The 22,871-nt window shown below is 37.9% G+C and overlaps 1 protein-coding gene across 1 annotated transcript in view; it reads right to left on the reverse strand.

Annotated features, from left to right (window-relative positions):
* The window catches only part of CSMD1 (CUB and Sushi multiple domains 1), a 1,016,474-nt gene that overhangs the window by 289,714 nt on the left and 703,889 nt on the right, over positions 1-22,871 (reverse strand). The window contains exons 19-20 of the mRNA XM_009885090.1: positions 17,849-17,987; positions 12,088-12,275 (exon numbers count right to left, since the gene is read on the reverse strand). Coding sequence (XP_009883392.1) covers positions 12,088-12,275; positions 17,849-17,987 — 327 coding nt within the window. The remainder of the gene's footprint in view (positions 1-12,087; positions 12,276-17,848; positions 17,988-22,871) is intronic.

Below are 22,871 nucleotides of genomic sequence, written 5' to 3' on the forward strand. Positions count from 1 at the left end.
CAGTGGGGAATGGCTGGAGAGCAGCCCTGAGGAGAAGGACCTGGGCGTGCTGATTGACCAGAAGCTCAGCATGAGCCAGCAATGTGCAATCACAGCCCAGAAGGCCAACCGTATTCTGGGCTGCAGCAAAAGAAGTGTGGCCAGCAGGTCAAGGGAGGTGATGCTGCCCCTCTACTCCACTCTCGTGATACCCCACCTGGAGTACTGCAATCAGCTCTGGAGTCCTCAACATAAGAAGGACATGGACCTGCTGAAGCGTGTCCAGAGGAGAGCCATGAGGATGATCCGAGGGCTGGATCACCTCTCCTATGAGGAGAGGCTGCGAGAGCTGGGGCTGGTCTGGGGCTGTTCAGCCCAGAAGAGAAGACTCCAGGGAGATCTTATTGCCCCCTTCCAGTACCTAAAGGGGGCCTACGGAGAGCTGGGGAAGGACTTTTTACTAGGGCATGTAGTGATAGGACAAGGGGGAATGGATATAAACTGGAAGAGGGCAGGTTTAGATTAAACATTAGGAAGAAGTTTTTCACTGTAAGCATGGTGAGGCACTGGAAGAGGTTGCCCAGAGAGGTTGTTGAGGCCCCATCCCTGGAGGTGTTCAAGGCCAGGCTGGACGTGGCCTTGGGCAACCTTGTCTAGTGGGAGGTGTCCCTGCCCATGGCAGGGGGATTGGAACTCGATGATCTTCAAGGTCCTTTCCAACCTAAACCATTCTATGATTCTATGATTCTAACTCTGAAACTACTTGTTAATTCCTACAGATGCTATCCTATGCATCAAAAATAGAAAGACAATGAACATAGCTTACACAATTGTGTAACTTTTATCTGACAGAAGGAGTCTTTAGTAATTATGTCTTATAGCAGAGATGGAATAGTGTTTGGTAAATAAACCTGGAGCTATACACTGAACAAGGAAAAAAACCCCGAAATTATCAAATGGAGGCTCATTAACCAAGCATTATCCATTATGCTTATAGTGATAGCAAACAATTGTGGAATTTAATCATGTAACGAGCTATAATGGATACACACAATGGAAACAAATTAAGACTCTCTATTGGGATTAAAGGAATTTCTTTTATTTTCTGTTACTAATTGTGGTGGGTTGACCTTGACTGGATGCCAGTCCCCTACCCAGCTGCTCTCTCACTTCCCTCCTCAACAGTACAAGGGAGAAAATAAGATAGAAAATAAGATGAAAAAGCTCATGGGCTGAGATAAAGACAGAGAGATCACTTATCCATTATTGTCACAGTCAAAACAGACCCAAAATGAGGAAAAGTCATTCAATCTATTGCCAATTGAAAATAGGAGCAAGTTGGTGAGAAACAAATACAAAAGCTAAAATACCACCATCACCACCCTCTTCTTTCCAGGCTCAAGTTCACTCCTGTATTCCCAACTCCTCTACCTCCCCACCCCGCCCCAATTGGTGTGGTAGGGATGGGGAATGGGGGATGCGGTCAGTCCATAACCGCTCATCTCTGCTGCTCCTTCCTCATCGTACTTTTCCCCTGCTCTAGCGTGGGTCCTTCCCACAGGCTGCAGTCCTTCAGGATAAACCTATTCCTGCCTGGGCCTGCATGGGCTGCAGCTTCCTTCAGGGAATATCCACCTGTTCTGACATGAGGCCAGCCATGGGCTGTAGTGTGCATATCTGCTCCACTGTGGTCTCTTCCATGGGCTGCAGGGGAATATCTGCCTGCAGCACCTCTTTCTTCTCTGACCTTAGCATTTGTAGGATTGTTTCTCACACTTTCTTTTCCTCACTCCTCCCTCACCTATGCAGCATTTTTGCCCTTTCTTAAATATGTGATCACAGAGGTGCCACAAACTTGGCTTATGGACTGTGCCCTGCGGGGGGTCAGTTGGAGCCAGATGGAACCATCTGTGTCTGGCATAGGGCAACCTGTGGCCTCTCTTCACAAAGGGCATCCCTACAGCCCCCCTGTAACCAAAACCTTGATGCCTACACCTGATAGACTGTGTTATGTGCCTGGAAACAAGACTAACTGAGTTAGATAGAACCTCTTCAGTGGATGGGGTCATTGTTCCTTCTTCCGTGAGAAGCTGAGCATGTCCAGAGGAACACCTTGAGAATGCTGGCTGTAGTGGGTAAAAAGACAACTGAGAGTATGAAGCACACAGACAGCATGAAGCCTGCAGTAAAAGGAAAAACTAGAAGCTGGCTGAAAACAGCAGGTAGCAAACACATAGTTGTCGTGGTTTGGGCTGGACTGGCCACTGAAAAAAATGAGATGCTCTCCTGACTAAGCAAGCCCCAGAGAGAACAGAGACACCCTGAGGAGCTTGTGTAGAGTTTTCTGCAACCCAAAAAGCCACTGAATTGTTAAAAACCCTGCCCACAAAGGGACAGCAAGTGTGTGTGTGGGGGGGGAACTATTTATAAACACTTTAATGTTTGTTCTCACGCAATTTTTTTTTGTCTACCTTATTTTGAAAAATTCACAGAATTCACAGAATTCACAGAATTGTTAGGGTTGGAAGGGACCTCTGGAGATCATCTAGTCCAACCCTCCTGCCAGAGCAGGGTCACCTACAGCACGTTACACAGGACAGCGTCCAGGCGGGTTTTGAATGTCTCCAGAGTGGGAGACTCCACCACCTCTCTGGGCAGCCAGAATTTACCTGTTGTGTGTCTGTTTAAATAACACTGGACTTTGGAGTTTAAAATTACTTGTCAGCTTTTGGTATAAAATGTAGACATATCAACCTCAAAGCTCTGGCACCCATTGCATGAACTTAAGTATCTTCATATTATTTTTCACATTAATTTCAGTATTTCGGTGCTGGGTCAGAAAGAATGCTGTAAGTTGGCATGATTTCATATGGGTGATGTCATCATTCATACATGCTGTGAGAACCTTGAGCAAGATTAGTTCCCCTGGGGTCTTTAAAGATTTTACGTGCTTCCTCACAGGTGACCTGAATTTTGAGCATGAATCTTTCCAGTCTACTTTTTGTTGAAGAAGTTCTTTCCTCAAAGCCAACTGCTGACAGCACAAAACTCTCTATAGCAGAGCATTAGGCATTTCCCAGCTCCTCAGCCCCCTAAACACACGCTGAAGGTGCTGCTGCCTGTGTATATATACCTGTTTCTGTGGAAGTTGTACTCCCAGTTTACTGCTTCTATCCTGCTTTATTTATCCAGAACTATCACAAAACCTTAGGAATGAAGCAGAAGGAGTTCAAAACTAAGGAAAAAAAAAATATTTATCAGAGCATAAAGTAAAGGTTTCAGAATTATAGGTATGAGGGTTGGAAGCAGGACTGCAACCAAAAATATAAAAAAATTACTCTAGATTGCACAGAGAAATATTCCCTGAACCCTCCAGCTATTCTTATATCTCAGTTAGAATTCAGATTTGAAAGTTTATGATCTACTTTTCATGAGGTATCCCTGCCATACTTAAATTCTAGATGAACAAGTTTCTTCTAGACTTGCCTGCATGCTCTTAATGCAAATGTACCATGTTAGCTGACACAGTGCATTTTTAGATTCCCTTCACCTGGTTTAAATTGCTTAATGTAGACGCAAAGAGCCCTTTTAAGTCTATAATATTCTGCACTGTATGTGACCTAAATAAATATTAATTGTGTATGAAATTTTAACTTTGACACACACAAATTTTTTTCAGACAAACTATACTTTGTGTTTTGAGGTTTGTTAGAGTAGATGGAAGTCCACAGCAGTGCTCTTGAAATTCCTTCCTCTTAGGGCAGACTTCCACCCCTGCCTCGACACATCAACTGCTTTGGGATTCTGAGTCACATGTAACAGGTAAATTCTTACTAGTTATTTTTTTGAAATGATAACTCTAGATTACATTGACTACATGGTTTCAGATTTTTGCAAGGAGACCAAAAGCTGCAGCAAACCTCTCAACTTCCAAGTTCCTGATTGAAATAGTGGTGCTGTTTAAATAAAAAAGTCAGCTCAGGCAACAGAGCTTCATTCTTGTGGGAAAACATTCAGTATGTAAGGTTTAGCATTCATAAACATAGCTGAAAAGAAATAATTTTCTTTGCTTCTTTGGACAATTTAGGGTTTTTTCTTAATAACAGATAACATAAGACAAGCTTGATAGTGGGCAGTACTGAGATTCCTGACTACAAAATGATACTATTAAACTATATGTGAGAAATTCTGGCATAACAGTGATAAATTTTGGGCTCATGGTTTGAAAGAGTTGATTTAATACTATTCATAACAATTGGCTCAGTAAATATAAGATTAGAGTCTGGGTGAAAACAACATCTTTTCTTTCCCACCCTACATAATGCAATATTTCCCAGGAAGAGCATTCTCAGTAGCTCCCTGGGAAAAAGTCTCCCTCCCCTTCATTCCATGTAGCAGTGGGAATTAGATAAGCAGATAATTCTATCCTACAATTTAATCATTCTCTTTTCAAAGGAACGTAACACACAATGCAAAATAAACAGCAAGCATACAAACGGAAGATTTTGTACATCACTGAATAATTGAAAATATGGACAGCTATCCTCAAAAAATTAACTCGGTCAATATTGACATTTCATCAACCATTTATCAACTTGCTGTTGTTAGCTATATTAGATAATTAATTGATTATTAAAATACATATTTTGCAAACACTTAGAATTATAAATTATTTTGAGAAACTGGCTTAACCATTAGATCCCATAAGGTGTCTAAAGATGAAGATAATTTGTTGCTGTAATGCATGAAGCACACAACAGCTACACAGTTTTACATACTACATACTCGTATATATTATACACCTATGGTTTTCCCTTCACAGATCAAATAGTCAAAATCATTAGAAAAATGGAATATTAAGGTGTAAGATTGCTAAGAGGTTGTCTAAAGAATGTTCATTGCACAAAATGCATGAAGAAAATAAGTCGGGTAAGAACCACAGAAAGCAAAACATGGCTGTGTGCCATAACCACGTTACCCATTCATGCTAGCTATGGAGCAGTTGCTGTGTTATGCAATGAATCTCAAAAATGTTTTGAACAATGGGAGTGTTTCAGCTGGAAGCTAGAGTGCTATTCTTTGCCATCAGTACAGATTCGTTCAGACCATCAATAAGGCAGATGACAGAAGTAATTTTTTGGACAGTAAGGGAAGAACATTGCCTAATAAAAGAGCTGATCATAAAGATAGGCTTATTCTAACAATTAAGGGATAATAGTGTAAGTTATCATTGCTTTGAAAAAGGAATATTTTTTACAAATAAATAGAATAGGTGCTTACTTGTTAGAATGTGGTTCCAAGAATCAGAACAAGAGGCCACACAATTAAACTAGGAGACGGCCTATTCCCTGGCACCAATTTTTCAAAGCCTGACTCGGGTAACATTCATACAAATAAAATCTTGCCCACCTCAAATAATATGGGCTTCTCCCTGTTGCCTTTTGAGAACAGTCTCTGGCTGAAGTTACTTCTAGAACTAGTACTGTATGGGAAGTTGCTAGATGGCAAGGGTCAAAATCATACAAGGGATTGTGCTTAAACTGTATGAATGACTGCAAGACTGGGGCCAAGACTTGAGAGTTTCTAACTTACTGCATCAGATAGGCATTTGTGGCCACTAGTGGCCACATATCAGAAGCATTTGTGGCCACTTGTGTTTTTTTTGTGTTGTTTTGTGGCCACTATAATTTTACAAAGGTGAATTGGCCTCAAAAAACTGCAAGCCTGCATATGCATTTAGTGTTCTTCCAGCAGTTCTTAAGAGTGTAGTGGTGAGTGACTGCATTTGAATTGTTTGCTGTCACAATACTGACGCTAAAATAAAACACTGTTACATCACTAAAACCTGTGATACAGTCAGCAGATTTTAAAAATTCGTGCTAAAGAAACATATTAATGATGTTATAAAAGGGGTGGAGAAGCAAAGGTGCTCGAAAATGGGAAAAGTGAGGTGGGAGAGTGAAGGTAGTGGAAGGGGGGGTAGAGGATGAAAGGGAAGAGGGGATCGTGCTATTATTACATGAGCTTTTTAAATTCCTCCTCCATATAAAGTTGAAAAAATATCTCTCTAAAGAATATCTAGAGGGTATTTCCAAGTGACAGACCATAACATAGTCAAATTTAGGAGAGTACTTGGGTTCATATTATTTTTGTTAACGAACTAGGGAAGTAATTTAGACTGGCAGAACTAGCATGTCACCTCTGTCCTGCTCATTGCTGACAGGGAGCACAGGCATTTTAGCAAAGTCCTAGACTGAACTCCAGGGCTAGCTGCAGCTCTTAGCTACTAGGCACATGAGACTCTTACCATGCCTTCCCTCCTGCCTCTCAAGTCCTTCCTTTCTAGACTAAACAAGTACAGACCTTTCAATGACTCCATGTGTCATGTTTTCCACATTAACAACCTCCTACTTTTTTTTTAAACTGGGTCCCAAACTGGACACAATATTCTCCCTTGTCATCAAATTAAGTGAAATAATTATTTTCCAAGTCCTAGATTAAATGGTCCTGTAAACAAAAACTGTCTTTTCTATAATTCTTTTCTTTTTTTTTTTTCAATGATTGGCTACAACAGCCAGGAGATTCTACTTTTTTGCATTACTACTACGTTTTTCTCTAAATTAATTTTGTTCTGTGTAAACACCGTATCCTTTTGTACTGTATTTTATATTGTATCTGTCCATGTCATTTCTCCTTCCCCATTTATGCTTAGCACATTTCTTTACAGAATTTGATTTTTTTTTTTTTTTTTAAATTTCAGACCATTTCTTGAGCTCATCTAGCTTGTTTTGAATTCTAACCCTCTTCACCATAGTACTTGCTATAATTGTAGATTGGAATCATCCTCAGCAGTTGTAAGCGTACTTCTTATATTATCATCCAAATTGTTAATGAAATGTATCAGATAGTTTTGGATCTAGGCCAGATCACAGTAGGATCCTTACAAATTTGATTTAGACAATGGACTACTAATTGCTGGCTACTCTTTGCATAAAAGTTTTCAAAGTTGTTCACAGCATCACAGAGTCACATAACAGTTGTGGTTGGAAGGAGTCCTGGAGGTCATTTTGCCCAACCCCCCTGCTCAAGCAGAGTCACCTAGAGCCAGTTGCACAGAATCACATCTGGATGTGGTTTTAGTATCTCCATTCCACAGCCTCCCTGGGCAACTTTTTGCAGTGCTCGCTGAAGTACCTGTTGCATCCGTAACAATTTCATCTAGACCAAATTTCTGTATTTTCTCTGGAAAACTTCTAAAAGCCTTATAAATGTCAACACAGAGCTGTTTCCTTCCTTTTCCATTCCCAAATCTACAAAATCAGATAACCTGTCAAGAAATAAATTAGATTGGTTTGACATAATCTGTTCTTATCAAATACAAATCATTTGTTCCTTATCACCTTGTTTATCGGTTTAAAACTAGTATCTTTAGAGTGAAGATAAAACCAATGTCCTTTATCCTTCTGGCCCTAATCTTTTTTTTTCTTTTCCTCCTGTTTTTCCCCTCTCCTTTCTTTGAAAGGTGTGTGCCCTTCTACAATTGTTTGAAACTTCCCTAAGTTTTGAATTTCCAGACATAATTTTGAATGGAGTGGAGACCGTCTGCTTTGCCTTTAAGTATAGCACAGGGAATTTCAGCAGTCCCTGATGAATAAAATATATCTAATTATCTCAATATTGTGTAGTGCTCTGTTCGCATATGCTGTATTCTTACCTTGTAAATGTTCACTTAATTGTGTTAAGTACATGGTCAAAATTAAGCTTTTCTGTAAATGTTGCAAAACAGAAACAAAATGTTTAGTCTTCCCTAAGACATTTGATGTTTGCTCAAATTTTTATTAAGCTGTGATTTAAATTTTTTTCTCCTATTTTGAATATATTTATAGATATTTTTTTGCTACTATCTTTCTGTCCAAATTCCAAAAGCTTTTTCCAGTGAGCGTGTCCTGCCAGTGAAAAATCTATGAATCTTTATTTCACATCCAGACTATTCATAAGGATTATTTTTTCTTTGAATGAAAAAGTGTAAGGAAATATTTTGTTTCTATGTTATCCTTGCTAAAACTGATCATGGGCTGTCTGAATGGTCTTGACACTTTGTGAAGTCCATGAACATTGCACATTTGTGGATCTAAAAGTTCTTTTCCAAAACTAAATCTAAACAAATAATTAATTTTTTACACTATGAATAAAGTATTACCTCTATCTCTTTTATTATCACTAACTTTTCATTTAAGGAAAATCACAGCATTACTTTTACTAGATTGTACAAATGAGCTAAAAGGAAAGTTTTTACAAAGATGGGTGATCCTTGACTTTAAACAATTTTCCCTGACTATGTAAGAGAATTGTAATGTTTATCAAATACATATGGCAAATAGTAATATGGGGTGATTACTGTTTCAATGCGTAACTATGATCTCTGTTCCATTTTTCAGATAAATTTTAGTATAGAAGGGAATTTTAATCTATAAATAAACACAGACTTTAAAGTAAATTATTTGGATTTAAGAAATAATTGCTCGATTTTCTTTGAAAATTGTCATCATTTCTTGTTTAAGGAAAGATAAATTTCAAATATACCTTAATAAAAGATGGCTTTATATTAATGGAATCTATGGATAAGGGTATTTATTTCTATCTTTTTAAGAAAAAGACTAAGATTGCACAATTTATCTCACATAATGAGAAGCTGCAAAAAATCCCCCAAAACACATACCTAGGCAAGTTGAGAGATCAAGGAGATGTGAAGCATGAAGCAAGGTGGTCAAAAGAATATAGATGAATTATTCTTGAGAACATTGACTATTTTATCAGTAGTTTTACTTAAAGAATATTATGGGCACTTTATTCATTTTTTTGCTTAGATGCATAAGAATTGACCTACATGGTCTTGCAACAGCTATGTTAGAAGTGTCATCAAAAAGCTAAATTACAGACATTTAAGGCAGAGAATTTACAAATGACTTTCACATTTGAAGTACCTTTAAAGGGTCACGTTGTTATTATAGCTGTATTACAGGCATATTTTAGCTTAATAGAAAATTTCTGCCATCTCAGTACGAACTTGGTATAGCTTATACTGAGCTTTTTATTTTAAGTAAGATTAAGATCCGTCTGCTTCACAGTTCAGTGATTTAATTTATCTTCAAAGTTATGACTAGAATTGGAAAATATTTAGGATATTTCCGAATAAGATAGTTATTTGAATTTCCAAAGAAAATATTCAGAAACTTTTCTTAAAACTTACAGTTGAATGCCTTTTCTTCTACAAGTGGAAGAAATGTGAAACAAATAAAAGTTCTGTTGTGGTATCTATTGTTGTGGTATATTAGCAATTCCTACAGTTAAGCCTGCAAGGGCAATCAAAATTTTGGTCTCACCTGTTTCTGACAGTCTACTCAGCATCTCCGTAGGGTCTTTCCATCTGGTTTTGTTCTTTGAAAACACTGACTTACTCTGCTTAGTCCTTCCATAGTACTAGTTATCGTAACGACCTTCTCTCTGGCACATGCACATTTGCCAATACAGACATAAGGACCAAAGAAGGACGTATGTCTTATACCTGCTACAGAAATGCTTCAGGAGTTCCCAATGCTGACTAGCAAAGAAGAGAGACTCTGACAAATTCCAGTTGCATTACATGAACATGTACAACACAATGCAACATGGAGACCATTTTTGTTCTGTGAGGAACCTTGTGTGAGAAGAAACCAATATAAACAGTGACACTGTGACTGACTTAATGAGCCTTGTGGAGCAAAGGCACTGACATAGGTATGAAGTGTTTAGCAAGCTTTCTCTGCCCAGCTTATGCTGGAATATGGACACACACATTCCAGTCAGTGACAGGTAAAAAAAAATTCTGTTTACATTGCATTTTTTTTTCTTCAAAGTGGACATTCAGGGTTAGACTCAATTTCAGTTCAAGGTATTTCCACTGGTGTGTCTATAGGCTTGTTTGGTCTTTAAGCTCCATTCATAGTCAAAAGAGATCTGATCATCCCAGTCAGGGCAAACTAGGGAACAATCTATTCAGCAAAGTTACAAGGAGATAAAATTTGTTGTCTTAATATACAGTTCTAGTACCATCCTATCATAACCAGGATGTCTCCATGGAACTGGTAGATACAGCAAAGGGTTTGTGCAAGAGCCAAATCTCTAGTGCAGTACTTGGCAACTAGGTGGCATAGTACCTAAAAAACCTCTAACTCTTCTTGCATATGGAATTGAATATAGCCTCTGGATTCTACTTCAGTTTACTGAATTGCTCCGTGGACTCTATTGCATTGAGAAGATCTCTATTACCCAAAAATGTAAGATTCAGGCTCTAGACACTTCTATGTTGATACTTAAATTTAAATGTTTAGCCTGCCAGCTGAATGTCATTCACAATGACATTAAAAGCATTAAAGAACATTCACTGTCTGTAACTAAGAAAGATTGTTAAGCTTTCTGCTAATGCCTATTGAAATTTAGTTTTCAGGTAACTATTTAATAGAAAATATAATTCACAAAAAAAAAAATAAATCTCACTCTGTACACTGAGAACTTCAAATAATTGACTTTTTAAAAATTTAATTTCTTATTCATTTCTAAGCAAAAAATAATGCCAGCCACCTTTTTAAATGTTACTTCTACAGAAAGAGAAAGATGCTTTATTCAGGGAGTCAATCTGCTGAGAAAGAGCCTGTAAAAATTTTTAGCTTGTGTTATGACTTTTAAAAATGGAAAATTAGTTAATTTATATTATTAGTTTAATTATTTTAATTAATATAAAATAGTTCTTGTATAAAAGGTTTTTTTATATATATTCTATGCATGGGAACTATATGTAAAAGAAGATGAAGATCATTTACTACCCTTTTGTCATCTACATCTAATCCAATTTCAAGGTTTAAAGTGCACTAATCAAACATAGTTCTGACATTTTATCAGATTACTTAAAGAAATAGCACTGAAAAAAATAGTGTCATGTGTCTGTGTGATATATTAAATCTTTCAACAAAGATAAAAAGTGAATACATGAATATTGTTCTAAATAATTTCATAATTAGACCTTCCTCTTTAAGAACGTGTAGCACAGATATTTTATTACTAATTGTTTTAATTTTTAACAGAACAAAAGACATCTACCTGACAGGGGGCTTAAAATAAGACCAAAAAAAAAAAAATATTTAAGGACTCTATTACAAATCTAACAGCAACATTTAGATACAATACAATCAGGGAAAATCAGCATCTGCACGTAACTCATACAGAAAGCTACCCACTGTGTCTTGCCTTTGCAGCCTTGCAGTTTACCATACCATTGTCTGTTCAACCGTTGCCACCATATCTGACCCAAAGCTAAAAGAAGCTATGCAGAATTTCCAAGTTATGATGTAGCTATGAAATACAAGTTTAAGCACTCATTCCAGATTCAATACGGCAGCAGAATTACTGCAATCAGGTTAGTTTCCAGATAAAAACAATTGCTAAAACCACTGTCATTTGTTTAGCTCAACCACACTAAACATGCAAACTCTCTTTATTCAGTACTTAAGTGAATGGCTATACTATTTTATAAAGACCAGTCTGACTTCAAGCAGTTTAATATAAGTCCTTTTATATATATAATTTAAAAGCAAATGCTATTATAATGATTCTATAGTTCACAGGGGGATATTAATATGCTTTTATTTGGATTTTGGAATCATAATGGATAAGGCCCAATTCTGCTCAGTACTGCAAAAGTGTATTAAACCCAGAAAAAGAGAAAAAGAGAGAGAGAAAAAGAAAGCAATAGAGAAGGGGGAAGGGGGAACCAACCAAAAAGGACAATATATCTTTACCCATAAGGGGAGGTTTCTGAAATTACTCTCCATTTGGTTAAACACCTAGGTCCATAAACATTCTGAATAACATACAAAAACTTACGAAGAAAAAATTTCCAAAATGAATTAATAGTTTCAGAGTTATTTGCCAATACAACACAGAGTAAACATAATTTGTTATTATACAAATATAATTGCTGAAGTTTATTTGTTCACATTCATTTGCTCATTTTCAAATTGAATGTTATTTTCAAAATTAAATAAAAATCTATCCAAGAAATATCAGACTTACTTTCATAGTGAATTAGGAAACCAACACTGGAACGACTGTTGTCCGTAGTGAATAGGAGATACATGTAATTTCCAGTACTGATAAGGAACTGGGGTGCTTGTGTTCCGTGGTATTCTCCAATTAATGGTGATGAGTTAGCTGGCCCATCTCTGACTTCTAAAGTATCATAATTAACTTCAGTCTGAAATCTGAAAAGGAATATGCAAGTCAGCTGTTAGGTAGAGGAATGGTATTATTTTCTTTAATTGCTAGAAATGCAACCCATGATCAAGAATATCATACCTATAAAAATTTGCATATCCAGAGATCTATTAGTGTATTACTGAGGATAACAACTAAGAAAGGTTTTATGCATCTTTTCCTTGTTTTGTTGTGTCTGGTATCATAAAAAATTCATAAGGGATGTAATATACTTCAGATCAACCCTATGACCGGACTTCAGAAAGACATTTAGTGGGGAATTTGAGTACAAAAATACAAATTGTCGCAAAGAAACTGCATTATGAAGATCCAAGAAATTTCTTGTCCTCAGGCTAAAATATAGTTGGGTGTCCTAGGAATATCTTCAATAGTATTTCATTGTTTCATCTCAATAATTTTTCATTATTTACTATTTGGCAAAAGCTGCTTTACATTTTCAACTCTTTAATTTTTTATTGAAAGTGGTTTTGTTAATAGTTGGTTACTTTACTTTTAAATAATTATTTTTGTCCTAAGAAGTAAAGCAGTACAAAAATAACAAACTTAGATCAAGCCCTCATTTTCAAATTTGTAACACTTATAATAAGCAGAATACCTTAGTTTATCTTAATGTGTCAAAGATACCAGTAATATATACAAGAATGGAAAAAGAGAAGGAGACTAATGACATAGGTGATTTACAAGAACAAATAACTTCAAAATCAACAGCAGAGTCAATGTCTGTGTCAATCACTAAATCACATCACATTTCTCTGGTTCATAAAGGATGTCTATGTGTGCAGTCATCCACTTCTAGCTGTTCTTAAATCAAACAGCTGAAATGTGCTGTTTCTATAGATGAAACTTTGACTGGCATTTTTCACATCAGATGCTTTTCGAGTCACTTTGTGGTTATATCAGATACTCTTGCAAACTGCAGCATCTAAACCAGGGACACATCAATTTTTCTGTCAGCAAAGTTTGTGCTACTACAGATATCTATACGTGTCTAAATACATTTGCCTGCAAGCCCAATATTCTTATTTTCACAAGATTTTAATCTTTCAGAAATGCATACGTTCTGAGATTTTCTCTTCTTTTTCCATAGGGCTTATTAGTTCAACCTCTGAGAGCAATAAACCGTGTCCTTATGCAAAACAACATTCTTTTCAAAGTGAATGCCCCTAAGCTCTCTTGCCAATATGGGACACATGTTTAGTGGGTCTGGAGATGAGAAAATGTGTTCTTGTAATTAAAGAAAACTGCAAATAATTAAACATGTGGGAAAGGGGAAATTAATGGGACATTCCTTCAAAGTGTAAATAAACTTTATACTTTGTTAGGTAATGATGACAGAATGAACAAGTTCCCCAGCCAAGCTATTATATTTTACAGACCAATTAGCATTGGTCACATAAAATCATCTTCACAGACACATCACTATCAGTAACAGCAAATTCGGATTTAGCAAGTATGTCGTTGTCTCTATAGGTCTTCTCTCATGATTCCCTGAAAACAAAAGTACATTCAGAAATTGGAAAGTATTTATTTAACTATCAGAGCTAATGACTGCTTGGAAACTGTCTTAGGCCCTTCATATTGTTCCTTCTTCATCACACAGAAAACTCTCTAGATTTACGGTGCTTTCAACCAAGCTACCTACTTTATTTGGATATGTTGGCTAAAATCCAGATGATTGCTTTCACTGCTATCTATCCACTCTGACAGTGGAATAGAGGGCTTGCAGGCTTGCTAATACATTAAGCATTTTCAGGACCAGTTTCTGGCAGTGAAGACAGCTAGTGTGGAATGGCCTATATCCATACTATTAAATATATCCTTTAGCCTCTTCAACAGGGAGATATTATTCAAATTTCCTATTATGAATGGTTGCTTGCCCACACTAACTCCTGGACATGCTTGATAATTATTTGGGAGAATGCTACTTGGCAAGCTCATGAAATACGTTAGAGACTATTTCAACAATTTAACTGCAGAAACACATGAGTTCTTGTGTCTGGGAAGGTTCTCTGGTTCTATTTAATTTACCAAAATAGACAGTCACAGAGGGCATCACTAAAGTACTTGACAGTTTTTCAGTACCTTTCCATAATTTCAGAGATTATACATTGATTTGCCCTGCAGCGAAATGAGGAAAACAGACAGATACCACTAGGCTGGTTTAAATACTTTATTTGTACTCATAATAAATGGACTCAAGATCAATAATTCAATAGTTCAATTATTTTGACAGTTATGTTTGTGAGGGAAATTAATTAGGAATAAAGTGCTCTCAGACAGCAATTGCAGTTTTCTTAGCAGGACGGTATGAAAACAGCGAGTTGCAAACACTTGTTTGAGACAAAAAACTTAAAGTAACACCTACAGGAATTGCTAATCATTACAATGATCTTTATTCCCAGTAGACTCTTGCTCATCTCAAACTTAGAAATTTATTGCTAGTTCACTTGTCTGTTTTTGAGGGCTGTTGGGGAGCAATTTTGGGGTTGGGATTTTTTTTTTTGCAATCTTTACACTGTCACTGAAATTATAAATCAAGATAATTTATTATTGGAAATTCTGCATCCTTACTGAAAGTACTTAATTAAGAGTTACTTTTTGTTTATTTTATTTTAGTCTAATGTTTATTAGCATGCTTATGTTAGTAAAAGGTAAGACATCCTCCAAATGTTTACAGAGAATTTGAAAAATACTTCAATAATGCTATGTTATACGAGTCTTCATATATAGTTATATATAGAGTATATATATATATATGTATAGCTATATAGAGAGGTTTGTTTTATATACTATCCAATGAGTTTTCATCAATATTCAAAGTACCAAAAATCTTCCAGTCAGCAGTTATACTTCTAGCCCCTTTTCTTATGGCTTGAATCAATTAGACTTTACTTTTTTGTTACCCTTCCAGGCATTAGTCATGATCTGAAATGAAAATGTTCCAACGTAAAATGTTCATAGGGGCACTCAGTCATTTGCTGCTATTTCTGGAAAATTTCTAGGTTCTCTGGTAAGGCACATTTGCCTAGTAACATGAAAGCTTCATTAGCTCAAGAGTAAGATAAATTACATTACGAATATCAAATTCATGCAAAGTTTCATTCTGTATCTGTGATGATAAGTCATAAAGTAAAGGGTTCTATTTTCCCCAAACCAAACAAGATACTTGACAAAATATTGCACTTGTTAATTAACTGACAAAATCAATTAATTGTTTAGGTTTTTTTATTTATTTGATAGCGATTTTGCTTACTGATTTGTAATTTGCTAATGTTATATCAGACAGCAGAATTAGTTTCTTGTAAGTAATAAAAATGTTTTCCATTCCATTTTTAATCTGGGTAGCAAAGCCTTCATGTTAACAAAAGAATAACTTTATTACAAAAGAGAGATTATTGCACTATCATAACTTCCCAAAGTATAACAATTTTAATGAAATTTAGAATGCAGTGTAGTAAAGCTATCCAACTTTCTAAACCTGCCAGGAAAGCATAAACCTCCAAAGAAAGCAAAGACAGACTTCTTCTCTGGCTACCAAAACCAGCGTGTTGAATGCTAATCTGTTTTGTAGTTGAAACACTTAGGGAAAGCAGACAGGATCTTTCTTTTAATAATGCTGATATAAACCTGGAGTAGATTAATTAACTGTCTGCTGTACTTTAAAAAATATATGTGATCAGAATTCTCAGTTTTGATCAGGGAACACTCCAAGTTCTTGTTTAATTTCATTGTAGTTCAATTTGTATACAAAGCTCTAGAATTCTGCTAATGGAATGTGTGTGCATCTGTTTAAAATTCAATAAATTTAGTTCTTAAATTGGACCATATGTCAGAGGAGCCTGATTTTCCCATTAATTTCCTCCGAAATATAGTGGTCATACTGTTAAGGTCATAGTCAGTCATCCAAACATCTGCAACTTCAGGCAATACATTTCTATTTGTAAAATTAAAATGTTCCATCTTACAATAATATGGCTGTTTGCTTTTACTACTGTGGAATGATTACTAAAAATGATCGATAACATAGCATTGGTCACACATTAAGGAAAGGTATAAAATCAAAAGGCTTCTAGGGTAAGACACAGCCACAGCTGGTATGTGAAGAATCCACTACATCTGCGATTCCCTGTACACCATTGCTTGCCAAGCAACACGGGGAGTGGAGTGGGGTGGAGACTCCAAGGCCAAACCCTGTGATAATCCAGCAAACATGGGAATGGGATGGCACCACAGAAGAAAAACAGTGAGAAGGATGGGACAAAGTGGAGACACTGTGGCTAAAACCCTGTGATAAACTGGGGACTTGGCGACCAAATAGAGCCCTCGAAGGTCTTTATCTGTCACTTTTTTTTTGCCAAAATGCTGGTTTTTAGTGAACTTTCCTCATTATAATGTCATTATAATACCAAAACACACCTCCATCCCAAAAGCTACCCACCTCCAAGGTGTGACCACTCCTCCTTGAGTCTGCACCCTGAATTTTTTGTAAACTATACCTTTAAATGCGAGGTGAGAAAATTTTACACCAATCATAATCAAAGTATTTTTGACTAGAGTCACTCAAACTCCACCTTGAAGATAAAAATTAGTATAAAAATAGCCCGAGAAAAGGGGGATGTGAGGGAAGACACCATCATGGACTTCTGGGACCAGTCGACGGGCTGAGCCTCTCTTCCCCCCCCATAAGGATGCTTGTGGGTAAGATTCGAACACTTGGCTATACCAAGTGTTTCCACGGGAAACTTAGAAATCTCTATATAGAGTAGTTTTATAACTTAGCGCTTTATAGCACTATAGTTAGTTATAGTTTTATAACTTAGCACTTTATAACTTAACGAAGCTAAATTGCTAGCATCTTTAGTATTTGCACGTGCTTTGCAGACAGTCACTATCATTGGCAATCCAAAAGAACTTGCATATCTGTTGTTTAAATAAACTGTACTGTGTAGGCAGCGAGTCGTTTGGGTTTTCTCATTGAATGCAACCAAAGCGTGGCCGTGCTAGTTTATGAGCACGACTGGGCCGAAGGTGCAGTCTGCTATTAGTGTATCCAGAACCATAACAGTTTAACATATTAAACGCACCTGGACTGATAGTGGTGAATTGGGCATCACTCAGAATTTAAACCTAGCCGCACCGAGCCTCCCACCTCGCTGAGGAGTGTTAGAACACAAGGGGGTTTATTTTCTGCCAAAATTACTTTGCCCCTTTAACGCAACAGCTTCATTTGGGAAGACATCACTGAAGCAGATCAACGCTCCCACCCAACTTGGTGTCATCTGCAGACTTTCTGAGGGTGCACTCAATCCCCTCATCCAGATCATTGATAAAGATATTAAACAGAACAGGCCCCAATACTGAGCCCTGGGGAACACCACTTGTGACCAGACGCCAACTGGATTTAACTCCATTCACCACCACTCTTTGGGCCCCACTCTCAAGTCATTTTTTCACCAAGCAAAGTGTAAACCCATCCAAGCCATGAGCAGCCAGTTTCTCCAGGAGAATGCTTGCAAATATTTGTACCTATATATGACTTGTTTGACTTTATGATTCTCACCTGTCAAAAGTGATCTTTATGGAATGTCCTGGTCTTGCTTCAATCACCCATTCACAGTTAAGTGAGTCCTTATAATATCCTGGCCACCCTGGTGGTAAGATAACACCACTTGATGCTGTCAAATGTCCACCACATGGTGCTGAAAGAAAAAAAAACATTTATACTTGTATCATACATAGTATTTCTAATAGGATATTATATATTCAAAGAACTTACAAAAATCAAATTTAAAAGCATCAAAAAATAAGTTTAATATACAATACAACTAATTTTTCTACATTATGTTATGAGCAGTTTGTTTTCTTCCGAGTCAAAAGTCCTGTAATGTATCTTATCATAGCTCATTATTCTATCAATATCTTAATACACAGAGCATGGCACTTGATTCTGCCAACCTTTCTTCTGTTGAAAAGCACATTTTCTCATTAAAAAATAATGTGTCATCATTTTTTAGTTCTAACATGATTCCACATTTATGTGGAAATATCAGAAAAAATGTTCCAAGTAATTTATAGTTAATTATTTTCATTGTACTGTGGCATCTAATACCATTTTGAGTATCATTCAGCTCATTGAAACTGATTGTTGTAAATATTCCTTGAACCAAAGAATGGCTGAAGTTGGAAGGGACCTCTGGAAATCATCTAGTTGATTCCCTGCTCATTATAGCAGATTGCACAGGACTATATCCAGTCAGGATCATGCCCTCCCTCCAAAGGCAGACACTCCACAGCGTCTCTGGGCAATCTGTTACAGTGTTTGATCAGTCTCACAGTGGAAGATTTTTCCTTATGTTTAAACAGAATTTACTGCATTTCAGTTTGTGACTTCATTGCCTCTTGTCCTGTCACTGGACACCACTGAGAAGACTCTGGCTCCATCTTCTTTACACTGTCCCATCAAGTATTTATATACATTGATAAGATACCTCCTGAGCCTTTTCTTCTCCAGTTTAGACAACCCCAGTTGTCTCAACCTCTTCTTGTAGGACAGATGCTCCAAGTCCTTTGTGACCCTTCATTGGACTCACTGCAGTACGTTCACACCTCTCTTGGACCAGGGATCCCAGGACTGCACACAGCATTCCCAACAGAGCCTAACCAATGCTAAATAGAGGGGAAGGACCTGTCATTTCCTCTCAATCCAATTCTCCAGCCTGTCAAGGTCCCTCTGAACAGCGGCACAAGCATTTGGTGTATCAGCCGCTCCTCCCAGTTTTACATTATCTGCAGACTTGCTTAGAGTGCACTCTGTCCCAGCATTCAGCTCATTACTGAAGATTTTAAACACTACTGGACTCAGTATTTTCCCCTACGGTACAGCACTATGGACTAGCCTTCGGTTAGACTCAATGCTACTGGCCACAACCCTGTGAGCCCGACAGTTCCGCCAGTTGTTAGTCCACATCAGTCCTCATTTCTGTAGCCCATACTTCATCAATTTGTCTATGAGAATCTTTTATGATACATTGTCAAACACCTTATTAAAACTGAGATAAAAAAATATACACCATGCTCCCCTCATCCATCAGGCCAGTCATCTCATTGCAGAAGGCTATCAGGTTGGTCAGGCATGATTTCCCCTTCATAAATCCATGCTGACTGCTCCCAATCACCATATTGTTCTTCATTGTCTGGAAATGGTTTCAAGGAATATTGCTGCATCACCTTTCCCAGCAATTGAGGTAAGACTTACAGTTCCTCAGATCCTCCTTCTTTCCTTTCCTGAAGATAGGACTGAATTCTTCCAGCCCTCAGGAACAACCCCAGATTAAATCAGCTTTCCAAGATGATTGAGAGTGGCCTTGCAATGTCATTGGCTGGCTTCTTCAGCACTCTTGAGTGCAGCCCCTCAGGCCCATTCCTGTATGTCAGGTTTGTTTAAATGTTCCCTAACTTGATCCTCCTCCATAAAAGGAAAAAGTAATGCAAGAGGGCTATGAAAGTAACAGGGCTAGAAAGGAGTATTTTTCAGAGCAAGATCAGAGGACTTTGGTGCAGGATTAAACAGCAGCAGAAATGACTGAACAAATTTTGAGAAACATGAGACCCTTAAAAAATTAAGCTGCGATAGCCCAGGGCTTTGGGATGTTACCAAAGGTGACGGAACTGTCTAAACCAGGAAGGCTTTCAAGGTCAACTAAATTTACCTTAGTATCATTTGTATTACCCTCAAGTACTTAGTGGTATCATTATCAGAAAATTCCATACTGCAGTGCAGGAAATCTTGTCACTTTTCTTCTGTTTCTCTAAGTAGTGACAAGCGAACCTATTATACTATATGGAAATGAATAGTAACTTTAGTAACTCAGTCATTAACATCAGTAACATGACTAACTCAGAATAGTAACATAGAACTCAATTTTCCATGGCAACCTCTCTCCCCACACCTCTCGAGTGGATGGACCGCAAGACGGGGACTGGGGGAGCAAAGTCCCTCCCACTGTAAGAGAACATCAGGTTTGTGACCACCTGAGGAACCTGAACATACAGAAGTCTATGGGTCCTGACGAGATACATCCCAGAGTCCTGAGGGAATAGGCTAATCAAGTTACCAAGACACTTTCCATGATATTTCAAAAGTCATGGCAGTCAGGTGAAGTCCCCGGTGACTGGAAAATGGAAACACTGTACCCATTTTTAGGAAGTGTAGGCTGGAGGATCCTGGGAACTACCGGCCTGTCAGCCTCACCTCTGTGCCTGGGTAGATCATGGGATAGATCCTCCTAGAAGCTATGCTAAGGCACATGGAGGACAGGGAGGTGATTTGGGACAGCCAGCATGGCTTCACCAAGGGCAAGTCCTGCCTGACCAACCTCATGGCCATATATAATGGAGTGACGATATCTGTGGACAAGGGAAGAGCTATAGATGTCGTCTATCTAGACTTCTGTAAGGCCTTTGACATGGTCCCCCACAACATCGTTCTCTCGAAATTGGCGAGGTATGGATTTGATGGGTGGACTGTTCGGTGGATGAGGAATTGGTTGGATGGTCACATCCAGAGGGTTGTGGTCAATGGCTCAATGTCCAGATCCCACATAGACAGGGGGATTGAGCGCACACTCAGTAAGTTTGCAGATGACACCAAGCTGAGTGGTGCAACTGAAATGCCTGAGGGGCAGGATGTCATCCAGAGGGACCTGGACAGGCTTAAGAACTGGTCCCATGTGAACCTCATGAGTGTCACAGAATCACAGAATTTTCAGAGTTGGAAGGGACCTCTAGAGATCATCTAGTCCAACTCCCCTGCTAAAGCAGATTGCCCAGAGCACATTACTCAGGACTGCATCCAGGCAGGTTTTGAAAATCTACAGAGAAGGAGACTCCACAACCTCCCTGGGCAGCCTGTTCCAGTGAACAAGGGTTAAGGGTCAACAAGGTCAAGGGCAAAGTCCTGCACCTGGGTTGGGACAACCCCTGGTATCAATACAGGCTGAGGAGGTGAAGGGATTGAGAGCAGCCCTGCTGAGAAGAACTTCGGGGTACTGGTGGATGAAAAGCTGCACATGAGCTTGACAATGTGTGCTCACAGCCCCCAGAAGGCCAACTGTATCCTGGGCTGCATCAAAAGAAGTATGGCCAGCAGGTCAAGGGTGGTGATTCTGCCCCTGTACTCTGCTCTTCTGAGACCCCACCTGGAGTGCTCTGTCCATCTCTGGAGCCCTCAACACAGGAAAGATGTGGACCTATTGGAGCTGGACTAAAGGACAACCATGAAGATGATCAGAGTTGTGATAAGAAAAATGGGGACAAACTTTTTAGCATGGTTTTAAACTAAAATGAGTGGATTCAGACTAGATATAAGGAAGAAATTTTTTTTGCGGTGAGGGTGGTGAAACAGTGACACGGGTTTCCCAGAGAGGTGGTGGACGCCCCATCCCAGGAAACATTCATGGTCAGGTTGGACAGGGCTCTGAGCAACCTGATCTAGTTGAAGAGGTCCCTGCTCATTGCAGGGGGGTTGAACTAGATGATCTTTAAAGATCCTTTCCAACCCAAACTATTCTATGATTCTTAGTTCTGATTCAGTGTTTTCAACCAATAAAAAAAAATTAACTCAGAGAGGTTATCTGATGTCATTCATGACTTGCAGTTGTCTCTGAGAATTTTTTTCCAGCTTTAAGAAAGTGGGGGAAAAAAGCAACCCACAAAACACTGAATTGTGTCTGGGGCAAACTGATTTGCAAGGAAAATGGCATTTACATTACATATGTATAGTTAATGAAGAATAAAATATATTCCATGGTGTTTTTTAAATTAATTTTTTTCATATTAAAACCAAGAACAACCAGAAGACTGTTGATCCTCACCTGATTCTAACACATCACTTACCTCACGTGTTTCAGGTGTTGCTTATAGAGATTGTTAAGTATACAAAAACACAGAGCTGAGCAACGACAACAAAAAACAACATTTTCTTAGAAATCTCAGACAACTAGAAGCAAATTAAATTATCTCTAAACTAAGTAGCAAGGGTGCTTGCTCCATACTGTAATCCAAACCCATAAATTCCTTCAACTATCAGCTAGAAAGAGAATCCATATCAGAAAAGAACACATCCTGAATGTAACTTAAAAGAACTATACTTCCTTCTATACCAAAGCAAACAATAGGCGAAATGTTAAAAAAGAGTCTAATAGTTTAATCTTTTCCTCATTAAAAACTAGGTAAACATCCTGCAAGGTTCAAAGAAAGGATAAGTGAATTTTCTCAAAGATTCATTTCTGTATTTGTTTTCTCTATCATTTTTTTCTCAAAGTGCTCATCTTAGATCCTTTATGTATGTGTTTGTGGAAATAAAATTACACAAAGATTACACTGACTATTTTATGAATTGTGTATAGAGTTTCAAAATGAGAAAACATCTTTTGCTGAAGAACCTCACTGTACTCCCTGCTTTGGAGTAGGTTGGTTTTGCTCTAGGCAGAAAAACCTGCTCCACTGTATAACTCATTACATGGCGTAATCAGGATAAGAAATCCTGCTAGTACAACATCCAGGTTCACATACACTACTTCTAC

Source organism: Charadrius vociferus, unplaced genomic scaffold, assembly GCF_000708025.1.
Source record: "Charadrius vociferus isolate BGI_N301 unplaced genomic scaffold, ASM70802v2 scaffold345, whole genome shotgun sequence".
NCBI classification, from domain to species: domain Eukaryota; kingdom Metazoa; phylum Chordata; class Aves; order Charadriiformes; family Charadriidae; genus Charadrius; species Charadrius vociferus.